Source organism: Sorex fumeus, unplaced genomic scaffold (genome assembly GCF_029834395.1).
Source record: "Sorex fumeus unplaced genomic scaffold, SorFum_2.1 ptg000072l, whole genome shotgun sequence".
Lineage (NCBI taxonomy): Eukaryota > Metazoa > Chordata > Mammalia > Eulipotyphla > Soricidae > Sorex > Sorex fumeus.
In genome coordinates this window covers 43,975,697-44,003,201 of record NW_026606129.1, presented here as the reverse complement: position 1 = coordinate 44,003,201, position 27,505 = coordinate 43,975,697, and the positions used below count along the sequence as shown (strand labels likewise).

At 41.5% G+C, this 27,505-nt stretch overlaps 1 protein-coding gene across 1 annotated transcript in view; it reads left to right on the top strand.

The window, feature by feature from the left end:
* Positions 1 to 27,505, top strand: part of ULK4 (unc-51 like kinase 4) — a 583,905-nt gene that overhangs the window by 103,106 nt on the left and 453,294 nt on the right. Inside the window, exon 20 of the mRNA XM_056128948.1 lies at positions 22,719 to 22,880. Within this exon, the coding sequence (XP_055984923.1) occupies positions 22,719 to 22,880 (162 nt within the window). The remainder of the gene's footprint in view (positions 1 to 22,718; positions 22,881 to 27,505) is intronic.

Here is a 27,505-nt window from a genome sequence, read left to right as displayed (position 1 = left end):
GGCTTAAACATTTTTTTCAGTTTTGTGAAAGGATGTCTCAGTTTAATATACATTTTTTATGACCAATTTTTCTTGATTTTTTTAAAATTTAAAATGTGACTGCTGGGGACTGAAGAGATAGTCCAGCTGTTTGGGTGGTTGCCTGACTCATGGCTGACCCAAGTTCAATCCTGGTATCACACATGGTCCTCCAGCACCATCCTCAGTGATCCCAGAGTGCAGAAGTAAGCCCTGAGCATAGTTGGGTGTGGCTCAAAACACCCCCCAAAAGTGATTGCTGAGTCACAAACCATTTCTCCCTATTCCTTTGTAGAAATCTGTACACCTTATTCTCTGTCTCTACCTCTGTTGTTACAAAATGTTTCAATATTACCAAATGTATATCTTTTTCCCAGATTTACTATTAGTGTCTTTATTAATCTTTTTTGCCTTTTTATAATATTTGTGTGTGTATATGTGTGTGCATGTGAGTAATTATACAGTTAATATATAAACTGTTAAAAGATATAATGGCACTCTCTTCATATGCTGGGGATTATTCAGGCCACCCTGGTGGTTAAGTGGTGGGGGTCAGGGGCTCCAGGGCCACTATTGGTAGTATTTGGGACCCTCTGGTTGCATCTACTATCACTGGGGCTGCACCCAGCAATGCTGGGGAGTGCCATATGGTTCTGGGGATTGAACAGGGGTTGGCTGCATGCTCCTTAACCCCTCTGCTAGCTTTCTGCCTGCTACTTTTATATTAAAAGCCTGGCAACCTACCCGTGACGTATTTGATATGCCAAAAACAGTAACAACAAGTCCCACAATGGAGATGTTACTGGTGCCTGCTCGAGAAAATCAATGAACAAGGGGGAGGATCATGCAGTGCAGTGCAATATAATTGGAAGTGACAGGGAGAGTCTCCTGCCCCTGTGCCTGGCTGTTCTCACCGGGGCCCCTTGGAGGGGGGCGGAATGAGTTTCCCTCCACGCCCCAAACAGAGCTCCGGCAGCCGAAGGCCTCCAGAACTAGCCACAACCATGCTGAGACCACTCTCCACACGCATGAAGGTACTGGCAGAGGAACAAAGGCATGCGGGTCCTGGGGCCGAGATCTTCAAGCCTGCTCGGATCAGGGCCGAGCATTCTCCATCCAGATCCTCCATCTTCCAGTAGGCAGGGGTCACACCCACCAACTGGGCCCCTGGTGCCGTGTAATCCCATCAACGGCCAAGACCCAGAGACTATAAAACCCAGCTCCCGGAAGTGCACGGCTGTATTTGCAACATCTTATTATCTTATTCTTACTTTGGACAACCTGGTAGGCTACCGTATGTAACCTGCCCACACGGCAGAGTCTGGCAAACTCCCCGTGGCATACCCAATATGCCAAATACCAGTAACAATGATGAGTCCCATTTTCCTAACCCTGAAAGAGAGTTAGAAATTTAAAAAATTTTTTAAAATCTCAGGGCTAGGACGAAGGAGATGTCACTGGGGCCTGCTCTAGGCAATCGACGGACAACAGGATGATCGTGATCATGATCGTGACAGGGAGATAGTTGGAAGAGCACATACAGAGTATGTGCAAGGTTATTGAGTTAGATTATTCTTGTACTGCGTCGTCCCCTGAGCATTACCAGGTAGATGCTGGTATCCCTCAGTACCAAACTACCAAGTCCATACCTCTGGGATTGGCCTCTTCCCACCCCTAATACCACTGAGTGTGACCCCCTTAAAGTAATCAGTGATTCTGGCATCTTTTGATGAAAAAATTCATCTTTGCTCTACCAGTGTCACCATTGTCCTTTCCATGTTTTATGTCCTTTCTTAGTATCTGGTTCTATTGGTCTATATTTTATCTCTGTGTTACCTTATCTAAATCGAGTCTTTACTTTTTGACAATTAAAAAAATGTATCTTTGTCAGTTTATTTTTAAAATGAATTTCTTAGCTATTTTTGTTCCCTTTGACTTGCATGTAATTTTTAGAATCAACTCTCAAGTTCTCCTATTGGGATGTTGATTGAGAATACATTTATAAATTTTAGAAAAAATTTAAATATTAGTAGAAAATGAGGGCATATTCAATGAGAAGACTGACAATAAGAAAATAAAGCATTAAAAAAAAGCACCAAAATAAAACAGATGTTGATTAAGCTTTTGAATTCTTGATGGTATAAAGCTGTCACTGTCACTATCCTCCTGTTGTTCATCGATTTTCTCAAGAGGGCCCAGTAACGTCTCCATCATGAGACTTTGTTGTTACTGTGTTTGGCATATCGAATATGTCACGGGTAGCTTGCCAGGCTCTGCCGTGCGGGCGAGATACTCTCGGTAGCTTGCCGGGCTGTCTAAGAGGGGCGGAGGAATCGAACTCAGGTCGGCCATGTTGGCCGCTTGCAAGGCAAACGCCCTACCTGCTGTGCTATCGCTCCAGCCTGGTATAAAGCTAATGCATTTAAATATTCTAGTTCAAATTTTAAAGGTTTTTTAAAAATGTGGTCGCCTAACCTTATGGTAAAGCATGTTGTCCATTCTGTTTCTCTTGGTTTAAAAATTGGTGAGGGCCAAAGAGATAGTACAAGGGGTAAAGCATTTTCTTATTATTTATATTTTTTAAATTGTTTTCCACTAAAAAAACATTTCCCCATAAGGCACTTTCTTTGTATGTGGCTAACCCCAGTTCCATCCTCAGCAACAATATATGCCCCACCCCACCCCTCTCTCTGCCAGAGTCACCAGGCTGGCACCTGGGTGTGGCCCCCAAACTAGCACCTCCCCCTGCCCTCATTGTAGTAAAGTATAATTTGATTGCAAACACAAAAGTTACTATTTTAACTATTAAGTATGAAGTTCTGTGATATTAAGTTGTTCACATTGCTATACATTTTCTTTGTTTTTTGAGCCTTTGCCTAAGTCATTGAAATTTTTCTACATTCAAAATTTTGTAATGTGCCTTATTGAACATGGGTCACTGATACTAGTTTTCATTCTCTTAACTCTACTATTTGCAATGGGAAGAAAGTAGTACAGAAATTTTATTTCTTAAACCTTATACATTGAATTTCTAGAGGAAAATTTTATTATAAAAATGTTTTTGTTATGCACAGGAAACTTGATTTGTCATGGAATATTTATGTTTAGATGAGTGAAGGTTTTCCTCAGTCAAATACATTGAGACATGATAAGTTAAACAAGGTTGAACGTGTTTTTTTGTGGTGGTTTGTTTTGAGTGCTTTATGAGGAAAACTTTCAATTATGAATTGACCTGAGGGAATATTGTAGGGGCCCGCTTGAGCAAATCAATGAACAACGGGAGATCAGTGCTACAGTGCAGTGCTATAGTGCTAAAGCAGCACATGCTGGGGGAAAAGGCAGCTCAGATAGAGAAGGGAACACCAAGTAAAGGATATTTGGAGGACTTGCTTGGGATGCAATATGCGTGCTGAAAGTAGACTATAGACCGAACACAATGGCCACTCAATACCTCTATTGCAAATTATAAGACCCTGAAGGAAAGAGTGAGCAAAAGGGAATGCCCTGCCACAGAGGTGGGGTGGGGTGGGGTGGGGTTATGGGGTGTGGGAGTGGGAGGGCTACTAGGATCATTGGTGGTAGAGAATGGGCACCGGTGGAGGGATGGATACTTGATCATTGTATAACTGAAACCCAAGCACGAAAGTATGTAACTCTACAACTGTACCCCATGGTGTTTCACTAATAAAAAAATAGTACATTAATTTTTGAACCCTCACATTTTCTCAAGTACTTTAGTTATATTACCAGTGTCTACTATTTGTCTTTTTAAAATCTACATATTAATTTATATCCTTATATTGTACTTATGTGTAAAATCATTTAGTCTCCTTTTCCTTTGCCATTTTTTGGGAGGGGTCAATCAGTGGTGCTCAGGGATTACACCTGGCTCTGTGCTCAGGGATTGCTCCTGGTGGGCCTTGGGGGTCCATATGTAGTGTCAGGGATTGAACTTGGCCTGACTGTATGTAGGGCATGCACCCTACCTGGTGTACTATTGCCCAGGCCCTCCTTTCATTTATGTTTTGTGTAATTCCATCAAGCTTCTCATTTCCCTGGAAATGGCAGTAGTGCATCTTTTTTCCCATAGCTGAATTATATTCCATTGTATAAATCTACCACATCTTCTTTATCTAATCATCTCTTAGTAGCCTCTTCATTTGCTTCCAGAACTTAGCTGGATTCCTCAAAGTGGAATGGTTGGATCATAATTTCTAGCTTCTTTCTATATCCCCTTGCAGGAGACCCCGTACAATGGGGCTATCAGGATTGCTTCTGTGAATGAGGTAGCCCCAGGGTTTGAATATGAGACTACGTGTTTGCCACTCAATTCTCTGCCCCACTAGCCATCATCTGGCCCCTACTTTTTACTCATTCAGGAAGCTCCATAACTTGTTTACCAAAATGAAATTTGATTATGAACATGTCATGGCTCTTATCACTGTTTGGCGTGACCTTGGTGGTCCCTCTATACACTGCATTGAACTGAAGGCCTGAGCATTGACCAGGCCCACAAAGTCAGGCTGATCATTGCTGGAGGTGAATCCCTAGAGTCCCAGCATTGCTGGGCATGGTCTTTATGACTACCCTGACCTCCACAAAAACAGCAGCAGCAACAACAACAGAGCAAACCAGTGTAGTGGTGTAGAAGAGAAGGTATCCATGTTACCAAGTTACGCTTCCAGACTGAACATTTTAGAGCCCTTGAGCTGGGAGCCAGAGGACTTGGATTTTCAGTTTCAGGTATACCACTCTTTAGTAGTGTGTTAATGGCTAGTTCCTGGGATCCCAGCTGGTAGGGTTTCTTATGAAGAAAGTGCTGCCTGTGCTGGCCTTCACCCACGTGCTTCTTATTCAAGTTCCTCCTGAGTTTGTCTCTTCCATTGCTTTGACCTTTAAGTTTGTACACAATGGCAGGCAAGGGTCAGTTTTCTCCCTGGATTTAATGCTGTATTGATCTCAGGAATATTTGGCATTGTACTTATAGATGTTTTAAATGTGCATGGAATATGGAGGCTGAGGAAATTGGTTTTTCTTAGAGGTATTTATTTATTTTGTATAGTTAGTAGCCCGGCCCAAATCTCCTGTCCCCGGGGCCCCTTGGAGGGGAGCGGGTTGAGCTTTCCTCCCCGCCCTGACCAGGGCTCCGGCAGCCAAAGACCTCCAGGACCAGCCACCACCAGGCTGAGACCACTCTCCGCACACATGAAGGTACTGGCAGAGGGACAAAGTCACGCCGGTTCCGGGGCCGAGATCTCCAAGCCTACTCGGATTTGGGCCAAGCATCCTCCACCCAGATCCTCCAAATTCCAGTAGGTGGGGGGTCACACCCACCAACTGGCCCCCTGGACATCCTATTATAACATCTTATTATCTCATTCCTACTTTGGACAAACTGGCAGGCTACCGAATGTAGCCTGCCCACACAGCAGAGTCTGGCAAACTCCCTGTGGCGTACCCAATATGCCAAATACCAGTAACAATGATGGGTCTCATTCTCCTAAAGAGCCTTGAATATAATCTCAGGGTTAGGATGAAGGAGACGTTACTGGGGCCTGCTCGAGGCAATCGACGATTAACAGGATGATTTGTGATTTGTGATTGTGATAGTTAGTAGCCTATATTTGCTCGAGCGGGCCCAGTAACGTCTCCATTGGAGACTTTGTTGTTACTGTGTCTGGCATATCCAATACTCTCGGTAGCTTGAGGCTAAAAATATCCCATAGAGAATTTTCATAGGTTTAGAGAAGATTCATTTAGACATTTGTATCTAATCAACCACATCAAGTATTTTTTATAGCTTGCATAATAGTCTGTATAATTATGGGTTCTAAACTGACACCTGGCGTACATTGTAGTTTAGAATTTGAGATTCTGAAAATTAGCTGTTGATTTGATTATTCATTTCTGAATAATAGTTTATTATATAACTTTGATGCATCCATTATTTTAAGAGACATTTTCATATTTATTATTTGAAAGGGCTGGAGTGATAGCACAGCAGTTAGGGCGTTTGCCTTGCAAGCAGCCAACATGGTTGACACGAGTTCGATTCCTCTGCTCCCTTCCCTCTCGGAGAGTCCGGCAAGCTATCCGTGACGTGTTTGATATGCCAAACACAGTAACAGTGATCACAATGGAGATGTTACTGGGCCCACTCAAGCAAATCAATGAACAACAGGATGACAGTGGCAGTGATTATTTGAAAATTATAGTTTCTTAAAAAGTGATAGATTGTTATATATTTAATTAGGAAAGATCAGACCCAAATTTATAGAAAGGTACAAGAGACATTACCTTTTATTTGTATTATCTTTGAAATATGTTTAGGTAAAGTTACCTAAAGCAAGTAGAGAAAAAAATTATCAACTTCTGTTTAAAGTTAAATTATAACAGTAGCATTTATGCTTTTGTTATTGTCATGTTGTAAATCTAATCTTCTACTAAAGATATATATGTGCCACCAACATCTGCTTTTTATGGGTAAAAGTATGCAATGTGGTGCGTGAGATAGAAGTGATGCAATTTTTAAGAAACATCACAATTCATAATAGTCTTGGTATAACTGTTAGTCAGAGGTATAAGGGCGTACCAGACATAGAGTTACCTAATGTGCCTTGAAGTGAATATTTGAGAGTGGCTGAGAAAGCAGTCCTGAGTTCTGCATGGAATACAGGATCTTCTAGAGGCTTAGTGGGAGAGGTGATCCAGAGAGGCCTTTCCCCTGCAGATGTGAGTTTTGCATATCCTGTCATCTAAGCTCTGATAAAATAACAGATGGTAGGGCCAGGAGTGGAGATTAGAGTGTATGTTGTCCAAGGTCTAGGTTTAAATCCTTGGCATTGAAAAAATATAGGTGTGATACCTTTCAATGATTTATATTGATTGGTTGGATTTCCATGCAAATTTTTGATTCTTTTGACTGTTTTATTTTGATTCATGTTTCTTAGTCCTTTTTTTTGGGGGGGGCGGGGAGGGTCATACCAGACAGTGCTCAGGGGCTACTGCTGACTCTGCACTCAGGAATTACTCCTGGCGGTACTGAGGGGGCCATATGGGATGCTGGAGATTGAACCCGGCTTGACTGCATGCAAGGCAATCCCACTGTACTATTGCTCTGGCCTCTCATGTTTTTTAGTCTTAAAAAATTCTGTAGCTTTTATGTCCTCTTACCTCGCCCTTTGGTTTTTACTATTTATCATTTTTTTAGTATCTTGCCCGCACAGCAAAGCCTGGCAAGTTCCCTGTGATGTATTAAATATGCCAAAAACAGTAACAACAAGTCTCACAGTTTGTTGTTATATGTTATGGTGCCCGCTTGAACAAATCGATGAACATTGGGAGGACAGTGCTACTGTGCTAACTATGTTCTAGTTAAAAAGAATGAAGTTTATATCTGAGTTCTATGCAATTTGATGAGGTTTTTTAAAATTATGCATTGTGTATATACTTAGGGGAAGATAGTGAATTCTGCCATTATTGGGTAGTGTGGTTGTTTTATGACGGGTTAATATTGTTAATCACAGATATCTATGTATGTATACACACACAAACACACACACAAATATATTCTATATTTATACTGGCATTTTGGTCACTTTTATTAGATACTAATATGTGTATTTAAATTTCCATCTTTGGTAGTGTGACATTTTGTCATAATTTGTTTTAAGCATTTTGACTGATATATATATTAGTCAAATATATAATATATATGTATATATATAGTAGAGTCTGGCAAGCTACCCATTGCATATTTGGTATGCCAAAAACAGTAACAATAATGGCTCTCATTCCTCTGACCCTGAAAGAGCCCGCAATACAGCAGCGTTAAGAAGGACAAGCAAGGAGATACTGATAAAATCTCAGGCCCAAACTAGGCTGCTGAAACAAAGGTCTAAAATGATTGTCTGTACTTTCAATGCACATATGTTTGCATCAGAAGCATCCATTGAGGACCTGATGGTGCAAGCGCAGAAGATCAAGTATGACATCATTGGTTTGAATGAGACGAGAAGGCATCAACCACACCATGCCACTACTGACACTGGAGAAGAACTGTTTCTCAGAACATGTGACAATAAAGGCATTGGTGGTGTCGGTGTCCTTGACAACACGAACTAGGCCATGAGCATTTACTCATTTAAATGCCTAACATCCCAAATTGGATGCTAATGCTTGAATAGATGTGGCTCATTGCCAGCAGTTTCTATCTTCGTTGTCTACGCATCAACATCCAACTACGATGAAGATGAAATTGGTAAGTTCTACATGGAGCTGGAGAAGTTCTATAAAGAAGACCACACCTTCTACAAGATCATTGTCAGTGATTTTAACGCCAGGATAGGACTGAGAAGATCCGCTGAAGAACTCCACATCAGGACCCATGGCCTAGAATGGAATGAACAGGGGTGAGATATTGAGTTTATCATGTTGACCAAGACCATCCAGGGTAGCTCACAGTTTCAGAAGGCCTAATCTAAACACTGGACATGGGAATCTCCCAGTGGACAGTTCCACAATGAAATTGACCACATTATATTCAATCAACGGTTTTGCCTGATCAGTGTTGCTGTTGTCCCAAAATTCCAAATGAGATCGGACCACCATCTCCTTTGTGCAAAATTCTACTTCACAGAGTGGGGAGAAAGGGCTGCAAAGTTTAAGAAGAGAACTCCCAGAACAATCACCAACTGGGAGCTCTTTGGCACTATATGGGAAGATGCCATCGTTGACGACATTGACGAAGAATACAATTGACTGGTTCAGCATCTCCATGATTGTGTGAGGAACACTGAGAGAGAGAAAGCCCCAAAAATATGCCTGTCTTTGGAAACTCTTGAGCTCATTCGCCAATGTTGCTTGGAACGAGCCTCGGGCAACCACAAACGAATGTCTGAGCTTGAAAAGCAGTGCAGAGAAGCAATAAAGGAGGACCTCAAAGAGAGAGAGCAACAGTGCTGACAGATTTGACAGAAGCTGGGAAAAGCATTCACAGTGCCCGCCTGTCCTTTGCCAACTACAAGACCAAGATGACTGCGCTCTGACGTCCTGATGGATCTGTCACATCCTGCAGAAGGGCAGTGAAGAAGATTATTGATGACTTCTACTCGGATCCCTTCTATAGCCACATCCACTTGCCCACATACCAAATTCCACAGGATGGATGTGTTGTTCCCAACATTCTCCCTTCTGAAATCCAACACACCATTTTGTCGGTAAAGAAGTGAACAGCACCTGGCCCAGACAAGGTCATACCCAAACACCTGTATAATCTGCCATCAGTACTCAGCAATATACTGGCTTGGTTTTTCACATGCAACCTATCTGAATGCAAGGTTCCGTTCTAATGGAAAACCAGCAGGACTGTTCTACTGTACAAGAAGGGAGACATCCATGACATTGGCAACTATTGCCTGATCTTCCTATTGTCCTTCATCTACAAGCTGTTCACTCGAGTCATCCCGAATAGGATTGGCAGAATACTAGATGAAGGACAACCAAGCGAGCAAGCTGGGTTCCAAAAAGGATTCAGCATGATTGACCATATCCACATGATAACCAACCTCATTGAGGTTTCTTGGGAGTTCAAGATGCCGCTCTGTCTAACGTTCATTGATTTAAAGAAGGCCTTTGATTCTGTTGAGACTGAAGTGGTCATCGAAGCCCTAGCCAAACAGGGCATTCAAACTCAATACATCAGGATCCTCTGTGAGCTGTATTACGGATTCACTACTAGGATCTCACCATTCTACAAGGAAGTGATCATCAACGTCAAGATAGGGGTTTGGCAGGGTGATACCATTTCACTGAAACTTATCAGTGCCACCCTTGAGAACATCATGCGACGACTTGAATGGGAAGGAATGGGAGTGAAGATAGATGGTTGGCAACGACTCCACCTCAAATTCACTGATGACATCGTTCTAATTACACCAAACATTAGCCAAGTGGCACAAATGCTGGCTGACTTTGACCGTTAGTGTGGGACATCAGACTGCAGCTGAATCTCATGAAGACAATGTTCATGAAAAACGGATTTGTTCCTGACGTTCCATTTGTTCTCAATGGGACAAACATCTCCGAATGCAGCAGTTATGTGTACCTAGGTCGAGAACTCAAATGACGAATGACCTGGCACCTGAGCTGTGCAGTGAGGAAGAGAGCAGCGTAAAACACCTTCAAGAGTGTCAGAGAAATAGATGAGAGGATGAAGAACCTCCAGCCCTGGGCACATTTCTTTGATTCCACTGTTCTCCCGGCACTAACATATACCTCAGAGATCTGGGTCCTATGAAAACAGGATGAGAACACTATTCGGGTCTCCCAAAGAGGAATCGAAAGAGCTATGCTTGAAATATCATACTTCACTGAAGTGAGAAAAGGAATCCAGAGTTCCAACTTCCATCAATGATTGAGAATCAGGGACACTGTTTTGTCAAGGCGTTGAAAATCTGATGGGTTGGACACGTAATGCAATTTGGAGATTGCTGCTGAACTAGAGCCGTTATGGGCTGGGTTCCATGGAATGTCAAAGGAACGCATGGCTGCCCACCTATGAGATGGTCGGACTTCTTCGTCAAGAACCTGAACTAATGGTTTGAGGCTCTTCATGTTCCTGGAGTTAGCAGATGCCATTGGGCTACACTAGCATGCAATAGGGACAAATGGAGACGTTATTGGTGCCTGTTCAAGCAAATCAATGAGTAATAGGATGTCAAGTGATCAAGTGATATATGTTTATATATATAGTGTGTGATTATATATATACTGATATATATATATTTGTTCCTGACGTTCCATTTGTGTGTATATATATATATATATATATATATATATATATGTTAGGTTCCTCAATCCCAATGAGAAAGCTGCACCAAACCAGAGAGCTGGAGATGCCAGTGGGTCTATTGGTGTTCCACAGACACTGCATGGGGTCTCCGCCTTTTGGGATGGAGCTGATTCAGAGAGGTGTCCCTGGACCCAGAGATGCTTGTACATCTGTGACACATCCCTTTGGCTTCAGGGAGATTGTGCATAGCTTCTGCCCATTGCCCCATCCTAGGCAGGAACTGAACTGTAGGAGATACTTCCTTTTCCAGAGATGCCAGTGACCTGTGCCTCTCCAAGTCAATACAGGAACGCAGTGGATAGCTTGAAGCAGCTTAGAACTACATCTTAGCTTCCACAGAGCACTGGGTGCAATGGAAAAAAATGAAGGCATTCACCACATAATTTAAAACTTCACGAGATTCTCAACCACATCAGTTCTGTCTAACTGCCTAAAGAAGACTTTAGAAACAACAAACCTTTCAATGTCAAATGATGTGAAAAAAATATCAAGAGCAGAATCTATAAGCTTGAGGACTGTCTGATATTCTTCAAGTTCTATTTGAAAGAACTCATTCAAGTAGAAATGAAGAGCTACAGAATATAGTAGTGAGTATCAGCAGCAGAATGGAAGAATCTGAAAATTGACTCAAGAATCAAAGAAATGGAACACAACTCCATCAATAAAGAAGAGATGATAGACAAGAAGTTGATAAAAATGAAGATGATTTAAGGTATATAAATTGCAATATCAGAAAGAACAACCTTAAAACCATAGGAATTACAGAAGGAGAGGAAAGAGGGAAAGGGAGGCGTGGCAAGTTGAAGAAGTGAAGAAGTAGTGGAAGATGGTGTTCTTATCCAGGAGGCCCAGAGAGGGTCAATTATAGTAAGTCTGAACAGAACAACACTAGGACACATTGTAATCAAATGAACAGAACCAAAGTCACAGATAGACTCCTTAAAACAGAAAAAGAGAAGCAAGGGCTCACATAGCAGGGAAACGACATTAGATTCACAATCAGATTATTCAAATGAAACTCTACAAGCAAGAATAGAAGAGATTTTATATTTTACATGTGAAAAGAAACCTCCAGCCAAGACTCCTCTACTTGCAAAGGTCTTTACACAGATTTGAAGGAATGAGAAAAATATTTCAGGCAATAGTTGAAGGTATTTGTTGCATCCAAACCACCTCTGCTAGGGACACTGAATGGCTTTATAGAAAATAATAAAAGTGAAAAGGCAAAAGCAAACATATTCATCATAGATAAATGGTAACAAATTAATTTACATCATAGCCATAATGTCTATAAATAAATGTCAATAAACTGAACTCTCCAATCAAAAGGCACAAAGTAGTTGGATGGGTCAAGAACCAAACTCAGAATTTCTTCAGCTTATAAGAGATACATTTAAACTCTTGTGACAGCCACAGACTCAGAGAGAAATGTTAGAGAAACAATAATACAGGTTGATGATAAATTTTAAAAACAAGGACAAGGTATGATCCTTGTATTGGACCAAATAATATTCTAGCTAAAGAAAGTAATTAGAGATAGAACAGGATACTACTGATTAAGGGATCAATAAGCAAGATAATTTAACCCTTACCAACATATGTATGCACCACACAAAGAGCAGAAAAACTTATAAAGCAACTGCATTAGATATAGCAATGGCAGCATAGTAATAGTGGCAGACCTTAACATCCCAGTTTTATCATGGAGCAGATCACCAGACATCACAAGGGAACAAAAGCCCTTAATTAATAGAGAAATTAAAAGAACTGGGATTAATAGGCTTGTATAGGTCTCCCTGCACTTGCCACACCTGATTTTTTTTTTTTAACCAGTGCATATGGAACATTCTCCAGAATAAACCATGTGATGGGAATAATTTGGGCACCCATAAGTCATGAAAATAGAAATAATGTGTAGTATCTTTTCAGACCAAAATCACATAAATCTAGAAAATGGTTCAAAGGGTAAATGTTCAAGGAATGGAGCTTTTGAAAGAGTTAACAAGATTGCCAATCCCTTAGCTAGACTCAAAAGAAAACAAAGAGAGAAAACCTAAATAAGGTCAGAGATGAAAGTGGAGAAATTACAACAGAAACATCAGAAGTACTCTGATGATCATAAGAGACTCTGAACAATTTTGAACAACTTTATACCATTAGGCTGGAGAACCTAGAAGCAATGAAGGCATTTTGAAAATGATGGAACTGCCAGAGAGTGAATGAGGAAGAAGTAGAAAAACTGAACAGACCAACATGAGCAAGCAAATTGAAATAGTGATTAAATATCTTTCCAGGAACAATAGCTCAGAGTGAGATGGGCCCAAGTGTGAGTTCTATCAAAACTTCAAAGAAGGCATATTATTTATACTCTGCAAGCTCTTTCAATGTATTGGGGGGGAAGAAGGGGGAATCCTTCCTAATAGCTGCTATGACGCCAACATTACTGTAACACCAATATCAGTCAGACATCTTTTTGAAAAGTAATATTTTTAGAATATTCAGGATGCCTTACATGCAGCGGTGGTGGTGGCCATCCTGGTTCAAATCCCCTTCACCACACATTGTCCTCGAAGCACTGCCAAAGGTCACTGCTGAGTGCAGATCCAGGAGAGCCTTGAGCACCACTTCATGTAACCCAACCCCCCCTTCCTTCAAGAATATTTCAAGGTCATATCCTGATGTAAAGACCCTTAACAAAATCTTAGTGAGCCAAATCCAACAATGTATCAAAAGGGCCCCAATTAAGTGATATTCATCCCAGGAATGCAAATGTAGTTTCATATACACAAATAAATATAAAATGAATCTAATGACAAAAGGAAAGATAGAAGTCATATGATCATATCTTTATATAACAAGAAAGTCTTTGGCAATATTCAACATCTATTCATGTTGAATGGATATTGTGAAAGTCTTTAAATAAGATTCAACATCCATTTATATAACCTTAAGATTGCCACATGTACAAATCCACAGCCAAGACCATATTCAGTGGTGAAAATTGAAAGACTTTCCTCTGGGATCAGGCACAAGGCAAGGATGTCTACTCTCTACACTACTATTCATTTTTCATTTTCATTTCATTTCATCATCCTGTTATTCATTGATGGCCTCGAGCAGGCCCCAGTAACGTCTCTTTCATCCTAACCCTGAGATTATTTTCAAGGCTCTTTAGGAGAATGAGACCCATCATTGTTACTGGTATTTGGCATATTTGGTAGACCACGGGGGGTTTGCCAGACTCTGCCCTGTGGGCAGGCTACATTCAATAGCCTGCAAGTTTGTCCAAAGTAGGAATGAGACAATAAGATGTCATAAAAAAAAGTTCTGATAAGATGTCGCGCGGCCGCATTTGCGGCCGCGCGATTCCGGGATATGGATTTTATAGTCTCTGAGTCTTGGCCGCTGATGGGATTACATGGTGCCAGGGGGCCAGGTGGTGGGTGTGACCCCCCGCCTACTGGAATTTGGAGGATCTGGGTGGAAGATGCTCGACTCCAATTCGAGTAGGCTTGGAGGTCTCGGCCCCGGAACCCGCGTGGCTTTGTCCCTCTGCCAGTACCTTCATGAGTGCGGAGAGTGGTCTCAGCATGGTGGTGGCTGGTCCTGGAGGTCTTCGGCTGCCGGAGCCCTGGTCGGGGTGGGGAGGAAAGCTCAACCCGCTCCCCTCCAAGGGGCCCTGGGAAGGAACACCCAGGCGCGGGGGCAGAAGACTGCACTGTTCTCGTCCGGGATCTGGATTTTATAGTCTCTGAGTCTTGGCCGCTGATGGGATTACATGGCGCCAGGGGGCCAGGTGGTGGGTGTGACCCCCGCCTACAGGAATTTGGAGGATCTGGGTGGAAGATGCTCGACTCCAATTCGAGTAGGCTTGGAGGTCTTGGCCCCGGAACCCGCGTGGCTTTGTCCCTCTGCCAGTACCTTCATGTGTGCGGAGAGTGGTCTCAGCATGGTGGTGGCTGGTCCTGGAGGTCTTCGGCTGCCGGAGCCCTGGTCGGGTTGGGGAGGAAAGCTCAACCCACTCCCCTCCAAGGGGCCCCGGGAAGGAACACCCAGGCGTGGGGGCAGAAGACTGCACTGTTCTCGTCCGGGATCTGGATTTTATAGTCTCTGAGTCTTGGCCGCTGATGGCGCCAGAGGGCCAGGTGGTGGGTGTGACCCCTGCCTATAGGAATTTGGAGGATCTGGGTGGAAGATGCTCGACTCCGCTGATGGCGCCAGAGGGCCAGGTGGTGCGTGTGACCCCCGCCTACAGGAATTTGGAGGATCTGGGTGGAAGATGCTCGACTCCAATTCGAGTAGGCTTGGAGGTCTCGGCCCCGGAACCCCGTGGCTTTGTCCCTCTGCCAGTACCTTCATGTGTGCGGAGAGTGGTCTCAGCATGGTGATGGCTGGTCCTGGAGGTCTTTGGCTGCTGGAGCCCTGGTCGGGGTGGGGAGGAAAGCTCAACCCGCTCCCCTCCAAGGGGCCCCGGGAAGGAACACCCAGGCGCGGGGGCAGAAGACTGCACTGTTCTCGTCCGGGATCTGGATTTTATAGTCTCTGAGACTACACTACTATTCAATTAGTTTTTTTTTCTTTTATACTCTTCTGTATAAAATCAGCTGGAGCGATAGCACAGCGGGTAGGGCGTTCGCCTTGCACGCCTTGCACGCCTTGCACGCGGCCAACATGGCCGACCCGAGTTCGATTTCTCCGCCCCTCTCGGAGAGCCCGGCAAGCTACCGAGAGTATTTGATATGCCAGACACAGTAACAGCAAAGTCTCCAATGGAGACGTTACTGGGCCCGCTCGAGCAAATCGACGATCAACGGGAGGGCCTTTACCTTTACCTTTACTCTTCTGTTATTTTCATTACATTTTACGTTAACATGATTACAATAATATCAAGAGTTATCTTCCACCCTGCCCCCACGCCCCCCCCAACATATTTAAAACATTTTTTTTATTAAGACACTGTGATCTACAACTTTATAGTTGAGTTTCGGGCATACACTGTTCCAACACCAATCCCACTACCAGTGTCAGCTTCCCTCCACCAATGTCCCCAGGGTTCCTCGCCCTTCCCAGGCTGTCTCCTTAACAGGCACATTTAACAATTTGGTTATTGTTGCTTGGCTCTCATGCTTATAGTGTTGTTGGCTGTGTAGTTTAGAAATGTACATATGCCACACCTCTACACCAACAGTGTGCTGGGGGCCTGGATCTCTGCCCTGTTACCTCTCATCAGCCTCTTACTTCCCCTCCCCCATCTCTGCCATTTCTTTCCTTCTATGGTATCTTACTACCGCCACCACCCTTTTTATTGAATCAATTTGAGATACATGGTTATAAAGTTATTCATGATTGAACAACATATAAGTTTCCTTCACCAATGTACGTTTCCCACCACCAATGTCCTCAGATTCCTCCCCTGTGCCCAGCCTGCCTTTATGGCAGATACTTCCCTCCCTTCCCCTCCCCCCTCTCGGCACTGTGGTTTGCAAGACAGGTACTGAAAGTTTTTTTCATGTGTATCACTTGACCTCCTTTCAGCACTCACCTCTTCTCCAGAGTGACCATTTCCAACTATCATTGTCATATTGATCTCTTCTTTGTACTAACTGCACTCCCTCCCCCCACCGCCCCCACATTTGTGGCAAGCTTCCAACCATGGACCAGTCCTCTGGGCCCTCGTTTCTATTGTCTTTGGGTATTAGTCATACTTTTTTAAAAATATCCCCCAAATAAGTGAACTCATTCTATGTCTGCCCCTCTCCCTCTGAGTCATTTCACTCAGCATGATGCTCTCCATGTCCATCCACTTATAAGCAAACTTCATGACTTCACTTTTCCAAGTAGCTGCATAGTATTCTGTTGTGTAGATGTAACATGGTTTCTTTATCCAGTCATCTCTTCTCAGGCAGTTGGTTATTTCCAGATTCTGGCTATTGTGAATAGTGCTGCAATGAACATAGAACTGTAGATAGCTTTTCTGCAATATGTTTTTGGTTCCTTATTGTAAATTCTCAGGAGAGATATTCCCAAGGTCTTATGGAAGCTCAAGTTCTATTTTTTTGAGGAATATCCATTATGTTTTCCCAAAAGGCTGAACCAGTCAGCATTCCCACCGGCAATGAATGAGAGTGGCTTTCTCCCTGCATCCATGCCAGCACTGGTTGTTCTTGTTCTTTTTGATTTGTGCTAGTCTCTGTAGCTTGAAATGATATTTCATTATTGTTTTGATTTGCATATCCCTGATGATTAGTGATGTAGAGCATTTTTATCTGCCTTTTGGCCATTTGTATTTCTTCTTTGAGGAAGTTCCATTACTATTCAATGTAGTTTTAAAAATCCTCACCACAGCTGTCAGGCAAGAAAAAGAAATAAAAGGAATTCAAATTGGAAAATATGTTAAGCTGTCATCATTCACAGAAGACTTGGTAATACACATAGAAAACCCGAAAGGCTCCACTAAGAAGTTCTTCAAATCAATAATCCAGTATAGCAAAATAGGCTGGAGCGATAGCACAGCGGGTAGGGTGTTCGCCTTACAAGGGGCCAACATGGCCGACCCGAGTTCGATTCCTCCGCCCCTCTCGGAGAGCCCGGCAAGCTACCAAGAGTATTCGATATGCCAGACACAGTAACAACAAAGTCTCCAATGGAGACGTTACTGGGCCCGCTCGAGCAAATCGATGATCAACGGGAGGGCCTTTACCTTTACCTTTTAGCAAAATAGTAGGTAAAAAAATCCATATACAAAAATTTATTGCATTTCTATATGCAAACAATGAAGTAGAAAAAAAAAGAAATAAAAAACACAACTTCACGTAAAATAGTGTCCAAATACCTCAACAACAAAAAAAAAATGTATAAAAGAACTGGAAGACTTCCTTGAAAAGGACATATAAATGACCAGTAAACATATGAAAAGGTGTTCATCATTTATCTAGGAAATGCAACTAAAAGTATAATGAACCATCTTTGAGGATGGTTCTCATCAGAAAATCTGGAAAAAAACAGTGTTGATTAGATGGTGGTGAAAAATCCTTTTCACTATTGATGAGAATGTCATTTGGTTCCACCCCTATGGAAAAAGTATGGAAACTTCTTGAAAAAGTAAGAATAAAACTTTAATATGACCCAGTGATTCCAGTTCTTGGCATTATTCCAAATACTCGAAAACCATTAATTTGAATAGGTATAGACACACCTTTATTTCATTGCAGCACTAAGTACTATAGGCAGGATATATAAACAACACAAATGTTCAATGGCATATGATTAAGAAGTTGTGGCATATGTACATAATGAAATATTAAACAGCTATATGGGAGAATGAAATCTTGTAGCTTATTGCAACTTGAATAGAACTGGAGGCTTCATGTTAAGTGAAAAGAATAAAGAATAACTACTGGATATTTTTGATTTAATTTTTTAATTGAGTAACAGTGGTATACACTGTGGTATACACAGTTACAAAGTGGTTTCTGATTGGGTTTCAGTCATACAGTATTCTAACACTTGTCCCTTCAACAGTGTACATTTCCCACCAACAGTGGTCCCTGTTCTCCCCCACTCCCTGCTTGCCTCCATGGCAGGCACTTTCCTTCTGTCTGTCTGTCTGTCTGTGTTTCTGTGTCTGTCTCTCCCTCTCTCTCTGTCTCCCTCTCTTTCTTTCTCTCTCTCACTCTTTCCTTTTGGGCCTTATGGTTTACAATACAGATAATGGAAGGTTATCAGGTATATCACTTTACCTACTTTCAACTCTCAGTTAATACTAGATAATTTTACTTATCTGTGGTATATATAGAACCAAAACAAGGGAATAGACAGTATTAAATGATGACAGGCCCTTGATCTTTGATTGCAGAACTGAGATTACCAATCAGTGTGAGGAGAGGAGAGAGGCGGAGTAGTGGTGGTGATGGTAGAGGTGCAGTAATCGCAGTTAATTGCAGGCAGAGTAATCATGGCTCCTTTAAAGGAGATACTGAGAAATCAAGTGAGTACCTATGTGTGCTTTCTTACTGGCTTCTGCTTCCTGCCTGCAACCATAGCACCTGCCATCAGTAGGGGAAGGCGATGAGAGGTTTCTTCTTGCTGATGTCTTTTCTATTTGGTTGTAGTTACTGAGGACTCTAGCTTTAATGGGTGGAGGAGGGGATTCCTCATTTCTCTTCCCTCTTGTCTCACTTGTTCCTATTTTCTTTGCCTTGGGGAAGGGGTTAACAAGCAGTGCTCTGAGGGACCCATGTCCACTTCCAGAAGTAATTGCCTTTCTTTTTCTCTTTCTTTCTCTTGGGCTTCTATTTTGATGGTTCGGTTTTTAGCATTATAGTATTTCTAGGGTCTGGAAATGCTTAGAGTCACCTGGACAACATCTGTTGGTACTCACTTAGAGGGCCATGTGGTACTGGGGATGGAACTCAGTGCCTATCATGTGCAAGATGTGCTCAATGAGCTACTGACCCTGTCCTGTTTTCATGATTATATGGGTTACTAAAGCAATAAACCCTTTAAAATAAACACTTGGAACCAGTGAAAATACTTTAAAGTTTAATTCTGACACTCCTTTTAGAAAAGTAAGAAATAAAAATAATTTTGGCAGCAAAACTGACATTTTAAAGTAACACCTCCCCTGTAATATATTGGATCTACTTAATGACACAAGAGTTTAGGTCTTCCTTAATAAACATGGCTATTTTTCTAATCACCATAGCTTTTTATTTTCATGTTCTGATAAAATAGGTCTTTAATTTAAATGACAGATTTTAGTTTGGTCCAGTTATTTCTACTAAAGAGTTAATTAAGCAGAAAATAGCGACACTCATTTTGTTTGTATTGGGTCCAACCAAGAATCCCAGAGGGACTACGACAGTTCATTTCAGGTAAGAGCAAGTTGAATTGGCTTGACAGCCTTTCTGAAATTATAGAAAACTGGGCTGACACATGACCTCTCTCCAATCTAGGTGCTTAAAATAGTTACATTTTCTTGTACCATGAATGAATCTTCTAGAAATTAAAGGATAGTCGTGAAGGTATTTGAAAGGGATCCCTCTTCCCCTGCTCCCCTTAACATTCAGGGGAATTATTTTAGAACCTAATGAAAGATAAGACACACAGAGCAAGTCATTAGAGCTAATATGTATACTGGTGGGCAAATAAGCTTCCTTATTTGAATCTGATAATCTGAATAGTACTGTTCAGGTATTCTACTTAACCAGGTGGCACTTAATGATGGTGTATAGATGTGAGGGAACATCTGTCAGGGTGGGTTCGGGCACATGGGAAGTGGTGGAACATCTGGGTATGCACAGTTCTTTTCATATTTTCCAACTAGTTGTAGCATTTGATTTCCCCTGGGGTAGAGTGAATAAAGAACAGAGAAATTTTTTTTGCCGAAACTCTACTTTTCTGAGGTAATGTAGCCACTCTACTTAATGTTCACTCATGCAAGAATAGTGTGTCTTTGTACATTTTGCCTTTAACATGTGAACTTATATAAGCATACATATATATTTACATATATATATAGGGGGATATTTTTTTCTGAAAGCCAATATTTGGATCTTGTTTTTGAAAAATATAATTTGCCATTTATATTCAGTACTTATACTTACAGTATTTATATCTCGTGTAATTATTGAAATGACTGTATCTGCCTTATTGCAATTTATATTCTATTTGTCTTTTTTTCTTTTTCCTTCCTTATTTTGAGTTGATTGACTCCCCTGCACCCCAAGCCCTTTTCCTTTGTTGTTGTCATTGTTGAATTTCCAGGGGGTACATATGTGTTACAGTGCTTGCCAACTTCAGATTATTACACATGGATTCATATACAATACATAAGAATCTTACATTAGAACTTAATTTCTACAAGTGTATGAAAGTTCACATATAAAAGAACCTTGTACAAGAAACTTATACTAGAATTGAACCTATTCTACTTATTCTATTATTTTGAAATTCATTTATTTATTTATTGTATTTATTATTATTGAAATCTGACAGTTAATGTCTTTTTCGGTTTTATTAAGTAAAATTGACATCAATTTCTAAAATAAAGTATATAAATTATTGATTTGCTGAATCTATACATTATAAAAGTATTGCCCCATTGAGTTAACACACACATCACTTCATATATTTGCCTTTTTAATTTGAGAACATTTTGTCTACACTTTTAGCATACTTCAGTTGTACCCTATAGTGTTATGTATAGTCACATTGTGTTACATTAGTTACTCAGACTTTATTCATCTTACTGCTGAATTTCCATTTTTTCCATCTCAACTATTTTCTTCACTCTTCCCTTTTTTTTCATTGTGTTTTTCCTTACTATTTTACACTGATTTTTTTCCCACAAGATTATATATGTTTGGGGGATACAGTTTCACACCTCTTCAAAATATATGTTACCGTAACACATTTAGGGTCAGAGTACCAATATTTTTCCATCATAGTTCATTGACACTCAGCTCCCAATTCTGTCCTCTGCTAACCCATCCTCTCAGTCCTGCCATCAGTGCCCAAGGGTTTGCTTTGTTTGTTTTGGACTTTTTAAGCAGTGTTGGGGGGGGGACCCAGAGACCACTCCTGGTGATATTCTGCCACTGGGTCACATGGTTTAGTACTGGGGTCTCATATTGAGATGCTGCTTGGCTCTAGTTAATGCTGGGTCACTAGGGCCACCCTGTTGGTGTGAGGGTGGGAGGGGATACTGGGGAGATGCATATGGTACTGAGTATTGAACACTGGTTGTTTGGTCCCTAAGTTATCTCCCCAGCCCTCAGTGGGAGCTACAACATGGGTGAAACTGGAAGATTTCATGTTCAATGAAGTAAGCACCTTTTATTGTTCATTGATTTGCTTGAGCAGTCACCAGTAACGTCTCCATTGTGAGACTTGTTGTTACTGTTTTTGGTATATTGAATACGCCATGGGGAGCTTGCTAGGCTCTGCTGTGTGGGCGGGATTCTCTCGGTAGCTTGCTGGGCTCTCTGAGAGGGATGGAGGAATCAAACCCGGGTCGGCAAACACCCTACCTGCTGTGCTATTGCTCTAGCCCTTTCAATGAAGTCAACCAGAAGAAGTCAAATACAGGATGATCTCACATGTTGCATATAGAAGAACTGGACAAGGGAATGTAGTGTCTGAAATTGGGGATGCCTAGATCATCCTTGGCCCCAGAGTATAGGGAAGAGAGAAGAGCAAAGAAGAGGAGAAACTGAGGGCGAATGAGAAACGGATGGGAAGCTACAGGGAACAAGGATCAAGGGGATCCAAACACACAGCTGGTGTAGAGGAGTGATACAACTATGTATCCAAAGCATAGAGTCAACAACACCGGAAACAAGAGATCCAAACTTCAACACCAAACTTAAAAAATGTGCCTGTCAAAGTGGCAGATTAGGGAGGGGGCTCGAAGGTGGGAGTGGGAGGGAACCTGGACATTCTGGTGGAGGGAAGAAGACACTGGTGGTGAGATTGGTGCTGGAACATAGTATGTATAAAACCCAAACAAGAATACCTCTGTAGTATTCGATATGCCAGACACAGTAACAACAAAGTCTCCAATGGAGACATTACTGGGCCCGCTCGAGCATGGCATTCTAACAAAACAAAAATTTAAAGTATATGGACAGTTATGCCAGGTTTAGTGCTCAGTCAAATTAATTTTTATTTTAGTTTCATGATATCCTGAAAGGATGAACGTGCCTCCTAAAATACGTTACACGTCCAGGGGAAGAGGCGCCTTCTGTGCTTTGGTGCTTATTTGCAATAACAAGAAAATGATTTCTATTTTCTCATACTAAGTAGTAACCTTTTTAATCTTCTCTGTGTTCTCTGCTCTCTCCTCTAGGAAGAACGTGTTGTGAATCATATGGCAGCCAAGATTGTTGAAAATGTCTGCACAACTTCTTCCCCTCAGGCTCAGGGCTTTATTACAGGAGAAATTGGACCTGTTTTATGGTACTTATTCAGACATTCTTCTGTTGATTCTCTAAGGATAACAGCAATTTCGGTAAGATGGAGCATCTTTTGGGGAATGTGTCTGGGTTTGTTTTCAACACTAAGTTTGAAGAAGTCTGTGAGAAACAGAATACATTTAATTGGGTGGGCATGAAATGTCAGCCTCAAAGTCATAATTGATGAGAACAGTAATTTGATTTTCTTCTGGAGCAGAATTTTAAAAACGGGGCTGGAAAACCTTGAAACCGGCAAGAAATTCCAGTCATCCTTTGTTGAAACCCGGGCATAATTTACAAAACTCTTTGGAGGGGGTTGGAGAGATACTCTAGGGTTCATGTGCTCACCTCGCATAGGGTCTGCTGGTGTGGCTCCCGAACAGAAACGTTCTTTGGAGGGACACAAGCAAACGGACAGTGACAGGGCCGAAGTCTGGTTTGGCTTATTTTTTGTGTCCCCTTACCTTTCCTGTTGGTTTCCTCTTCCAGATTTTATGATCGGGGGTTTATTGTGTGGTTCAGTTGAATTCATTTTAATGTTCAGGCATCTGTGGTTTTGTAGTTTTTGTATTTTTATTGGTTGTCACTACTTGGCTCACATGGTTATAATGACTTTTGGTGTAAAGGATAATTATGTATGAAGATGTGTTAACATTTGTATCAATTTAATAGTCTATTGAACAAATATAATGCTTTCTCATCTGATTTATTTAAATATCTGTTTGATCACCATCATCTGAAATCAGCATTCTGCAGCAACCTCTATATACTCCTCTAGTCTGTTCACTCTTGTCTGCTGTTTCATCTTATCCTTACTCTCCTTTTTTTAGTCCCAATTTTACGTTTCCTGCCAGTATCCTCAGTAAATGACCTTCCTCCCAACCCCCCACTGCATGTCCCCCAGAAAAATAAAGACATCCAATCCAAAGGGAATCATCCCAACGTAGGTCCTCCACATTTTTATTTTTACATCTCATCTTAGTTCTTTTGCTCTTGTTACTATGGATGAATTGTACCTTCTGTCAGAGGCAGAACAGATCTCTATATTTTTCCAACTCAAAGGCAGCCTACCCATTCACTCTGCTCCTTTCTTGGGAATTTTGCTTCTATGGCTATTTTTCTCTTTCCTAAGTCTTTGACCTTCTCTAAATCTTTATATTCTCTTAATCTGCATTTGAGGTATTCTTTATTCTGCATTCTTTTTTTTTTTCTCAAACACAAATGAATACATCATTATCTCAAGGCTATGTAGTCCTTCATCCCAGCTGTACTTCTTTAAAATCAGCTTGCAGACTCCGGCTCCTGTCATGTTTGCTTCCTCCTCAGCTCAGTCTAGTATCATTCTCCCATCCAAGTACTGACCAGGCCTGACCCTGCTTAGCTTCTGAGATCAGACCAGATCTGGTGTGTTAAGGGTGGTATGGCCATAGACAATTATCATTCTCAAAATGCCTCTGCAGCTGCTCTCACAATTAGATATCTCATGACTTTTGTGTTTTTAAATGCTGGCGGGTGTTTCTGGTGACCTTTCAGTTCTGTTTTTTTTGTCTATGTAATTTTGAAGGTCAAGGGTTAGAGCTTCTGCTGACCAAGAATCATTAAGCAAAGGCTATAGCACAGCCAACCCATTCACACAACTATGCTTCAGGAGCCCCATGAGTCAAAAACGGAGAGATGACTGTTTGTAGAGGAATGGTCAGAAAGGCTTATGCCCTACACCAATGAATGTCTTCAAGCCATCTTTGATTTTCTTTTTTAGGACAGGGGCCACACTTGATGATGCTCAGCGGTCACTCCTGACTCTGTGCTCTGAGCACCTCCTGATGATGCTTAGAGGATCATATGGAATGTGAACTTGGGGCAGGAGTGTGCATGGCAAGCCCCTTACTCACTGCACTGTCGCTTCAGTCACTCAAGGCATCTTTTTTTTTTTTAATTAAATTTTATTTTTAATGGATTTTAAAATTGAATCACAATGAAATACACAGTTACAAAGTTGTCATGGTTAGGTTTCAGTTGTAGAATGTTCCAGTACCGGTCCCTTCAGCAGTGCACATTTCCAACCGCCAATGTCCCCAGTTTCCCTCCCACCCCTCCACCATACAGACATCTTTGAATTGAATCGCAATCTTAGGCATGCATTGTAGTCCTTGCCATTAGAAAAAAATTCTGTTCAATTGGTATTATGAATTTCATCTTTATACTCATCAAGTTTTCTTGTCAATTTTTTTCTAATTGTTCCAACCGAGGTCTTTGTTTTTATTATTAAAAATCGTTTAAAGTTTTTTTTTTTTTTTTTTTGCCATGCCCAGCATTGCTCAGGGGCTACTCCTGTCTTGTGTCATAGGGATTATTTCTAGTGGTGCTCGGTACACCATATGTAGTGCCAGGAATCCAATGGGAGTCCACTGCATGAAAGCCCAGCACCTGACTTCCTATACTGTCTCTCCAGACCTCCTGTATTATCTCTCTGGACCTCTATACTATCTCTCAGACCCGCACAATCTCTCCAGCTCCTATTTGTTGTTGTCATTGTTTTGGGGTCATTCAGTTGTGCCCAGGGATGCCAGGAATTCGATTCATTCATTCAAAATGCCAGGAATTAAATCTTGTTTGGTCACACACCATTCCTGGTCCTGTGCTCAGGGATCACTCCTGGCAGTGCTTGGGTGAACATATGTGGTGCCAGGGAGAAACCTGGGTCAGATTTGTTTAAAGCATCGCCTTATTCATGTTATCTTAACTCTCCAGTCCCTGGACCCAATTTTTAAAATTTTAATTCAAATTTTTGTTGAAGTAAGCATCCACTTTTCAGAGGACATATTTAGTCTTTGATAGAATGTGTATATTGTGAAGGGGTAAATCAGGAGAGAGGAGTTGATGTGGTGGTAGGGTTTATCACAAAAAAAATTTCTGTGTACCATGAAGATAACTCAAGTGGTAGAACACATGCCTTGCCTAGTATGTGCTTGTCCTTGAGTTTAATCCCCAGCAACACATGAACCTCCCCACCCAGCACCAGGAGGTGTTACTCTAAAGTGTTCCCCCTTCCCCCACTCCCCCGCCTCACCTTGTACCTAAAACTTTTTGTTAAGGGATTTTTTTTTTCAGATTACACCTAGCAGTTCTCAGAAGTGATGCCTGGATTGAACTGCAGTTGGCCACATGCGGGGCAAGCATCTGAGCTCCTGTACTGTGTCTGGCCTTTTCACCAGAGTCTTGTACCTTCTAGCCCCTTCTTCACCAGTTTGTATCTACATATATTTATATATGTTGTATACATAAATACACACACATATATGTATATTTCAGTTTGTTTTTGGGCTACTTCTGGTGGTTCTCAGAGCTTACTCCTGGCTCTGTGCTCAAAGATTACTCCTGGCAGTACTCAGCTTGGCCATATGGAATGCCGGGAATCAAATCTTGTTTGGTCACACACCAGGCAAGCACCCCCTCCGAAGTACCTTGAGTACCTTCAAGGTGCCCCTGAATACCTTTTTTTCCCTTACTTTTTTATTAGGTATAACTTTTTTTTTGGGGGGGGTCACACTCGGCAATTCACAGTGGTTGCTCCTGACTCTGTATTCAGGAATTACTCCTGATGGTATTCAGGGGACCATATGGGATGTTGGGAATCAAACACGGGTCAGCTGTGTGCAAGGCAAACACCCTACCCACTGTACTATCACTCCAGCCCCCGAGGAATAACTTTTAAAGGATGTTCATTCTTGGAGATGGTAAAAAAAATACTTAATTTTCCCTCAGGAATTGAAAAAGGATGAAAACATTTTTTCAGGTCTTTATTTTTTCCTTTCCTATTTTTTGACATCATGATATTCCTAGCATATCATCTAAATTTGATCTTTCTCATTTTTTATTAAGGTTATAAATGTGTTGAAAATAGAAAATCAGGAAAAAAGACATTAGTTAAAAAGAAGGCTCTTCTGAAATTATATCTGGTTTAAGTTTATTTCTCTACAGTCTCCCATATAGACACAGTATATAATCAACCTTCTCTCCTTTTCCCCTTCTTTTGAAACTTTATTTAAACATCGTGATTTACAAACTTGCTTATAATGCAGTTATTTCACGTGTTCCATATTTCAACACCAATCCCACCAACAGTGTGGCCTTCCCTCCCCCAATGTTCCCAGCTTCCCACCCACCCTACAAAACTGCTACCTTAGCAGGCACAGCATAGTTTATATTGTTTGTTATAACACACTAAAATATAAAATTCCTCCTGCATTGATCAGTTTCTTTGTAGAGGGTGTTGTTGCTGGGATAGATGGAGTGGTATCTGCATGCTGGCGCTCTGAGGTTTCACACATGTGCTGGCTCCAGTCCTCTTCGAAGGTCTTCTGTTTGCTTCTGATGTAGAATTTACAAATTCTGCTTGGTTGGGACCAAACTCTGCCCCCAACTGACTTTTCTAGATAACTTTAGATGTTTTCTTCTTTCTGTTCCCTGCCTCTTCTCATACAGTCAAAGCATGTGCTAGGTATATCCCAAATTTTTCCCTTCCAGACATGCATCTTCACATCTTCCAGCAAAAGCTTGTTTTCTTCTCTTGGCTGAACTATTTACTTATTTTTCTACCTTTCCACATCTCACTTACTCTGCAGATTCATGGGACATCATCTTCCTTACAAAGCTTTTGTTGCTTTGCTTTTTTTCATTT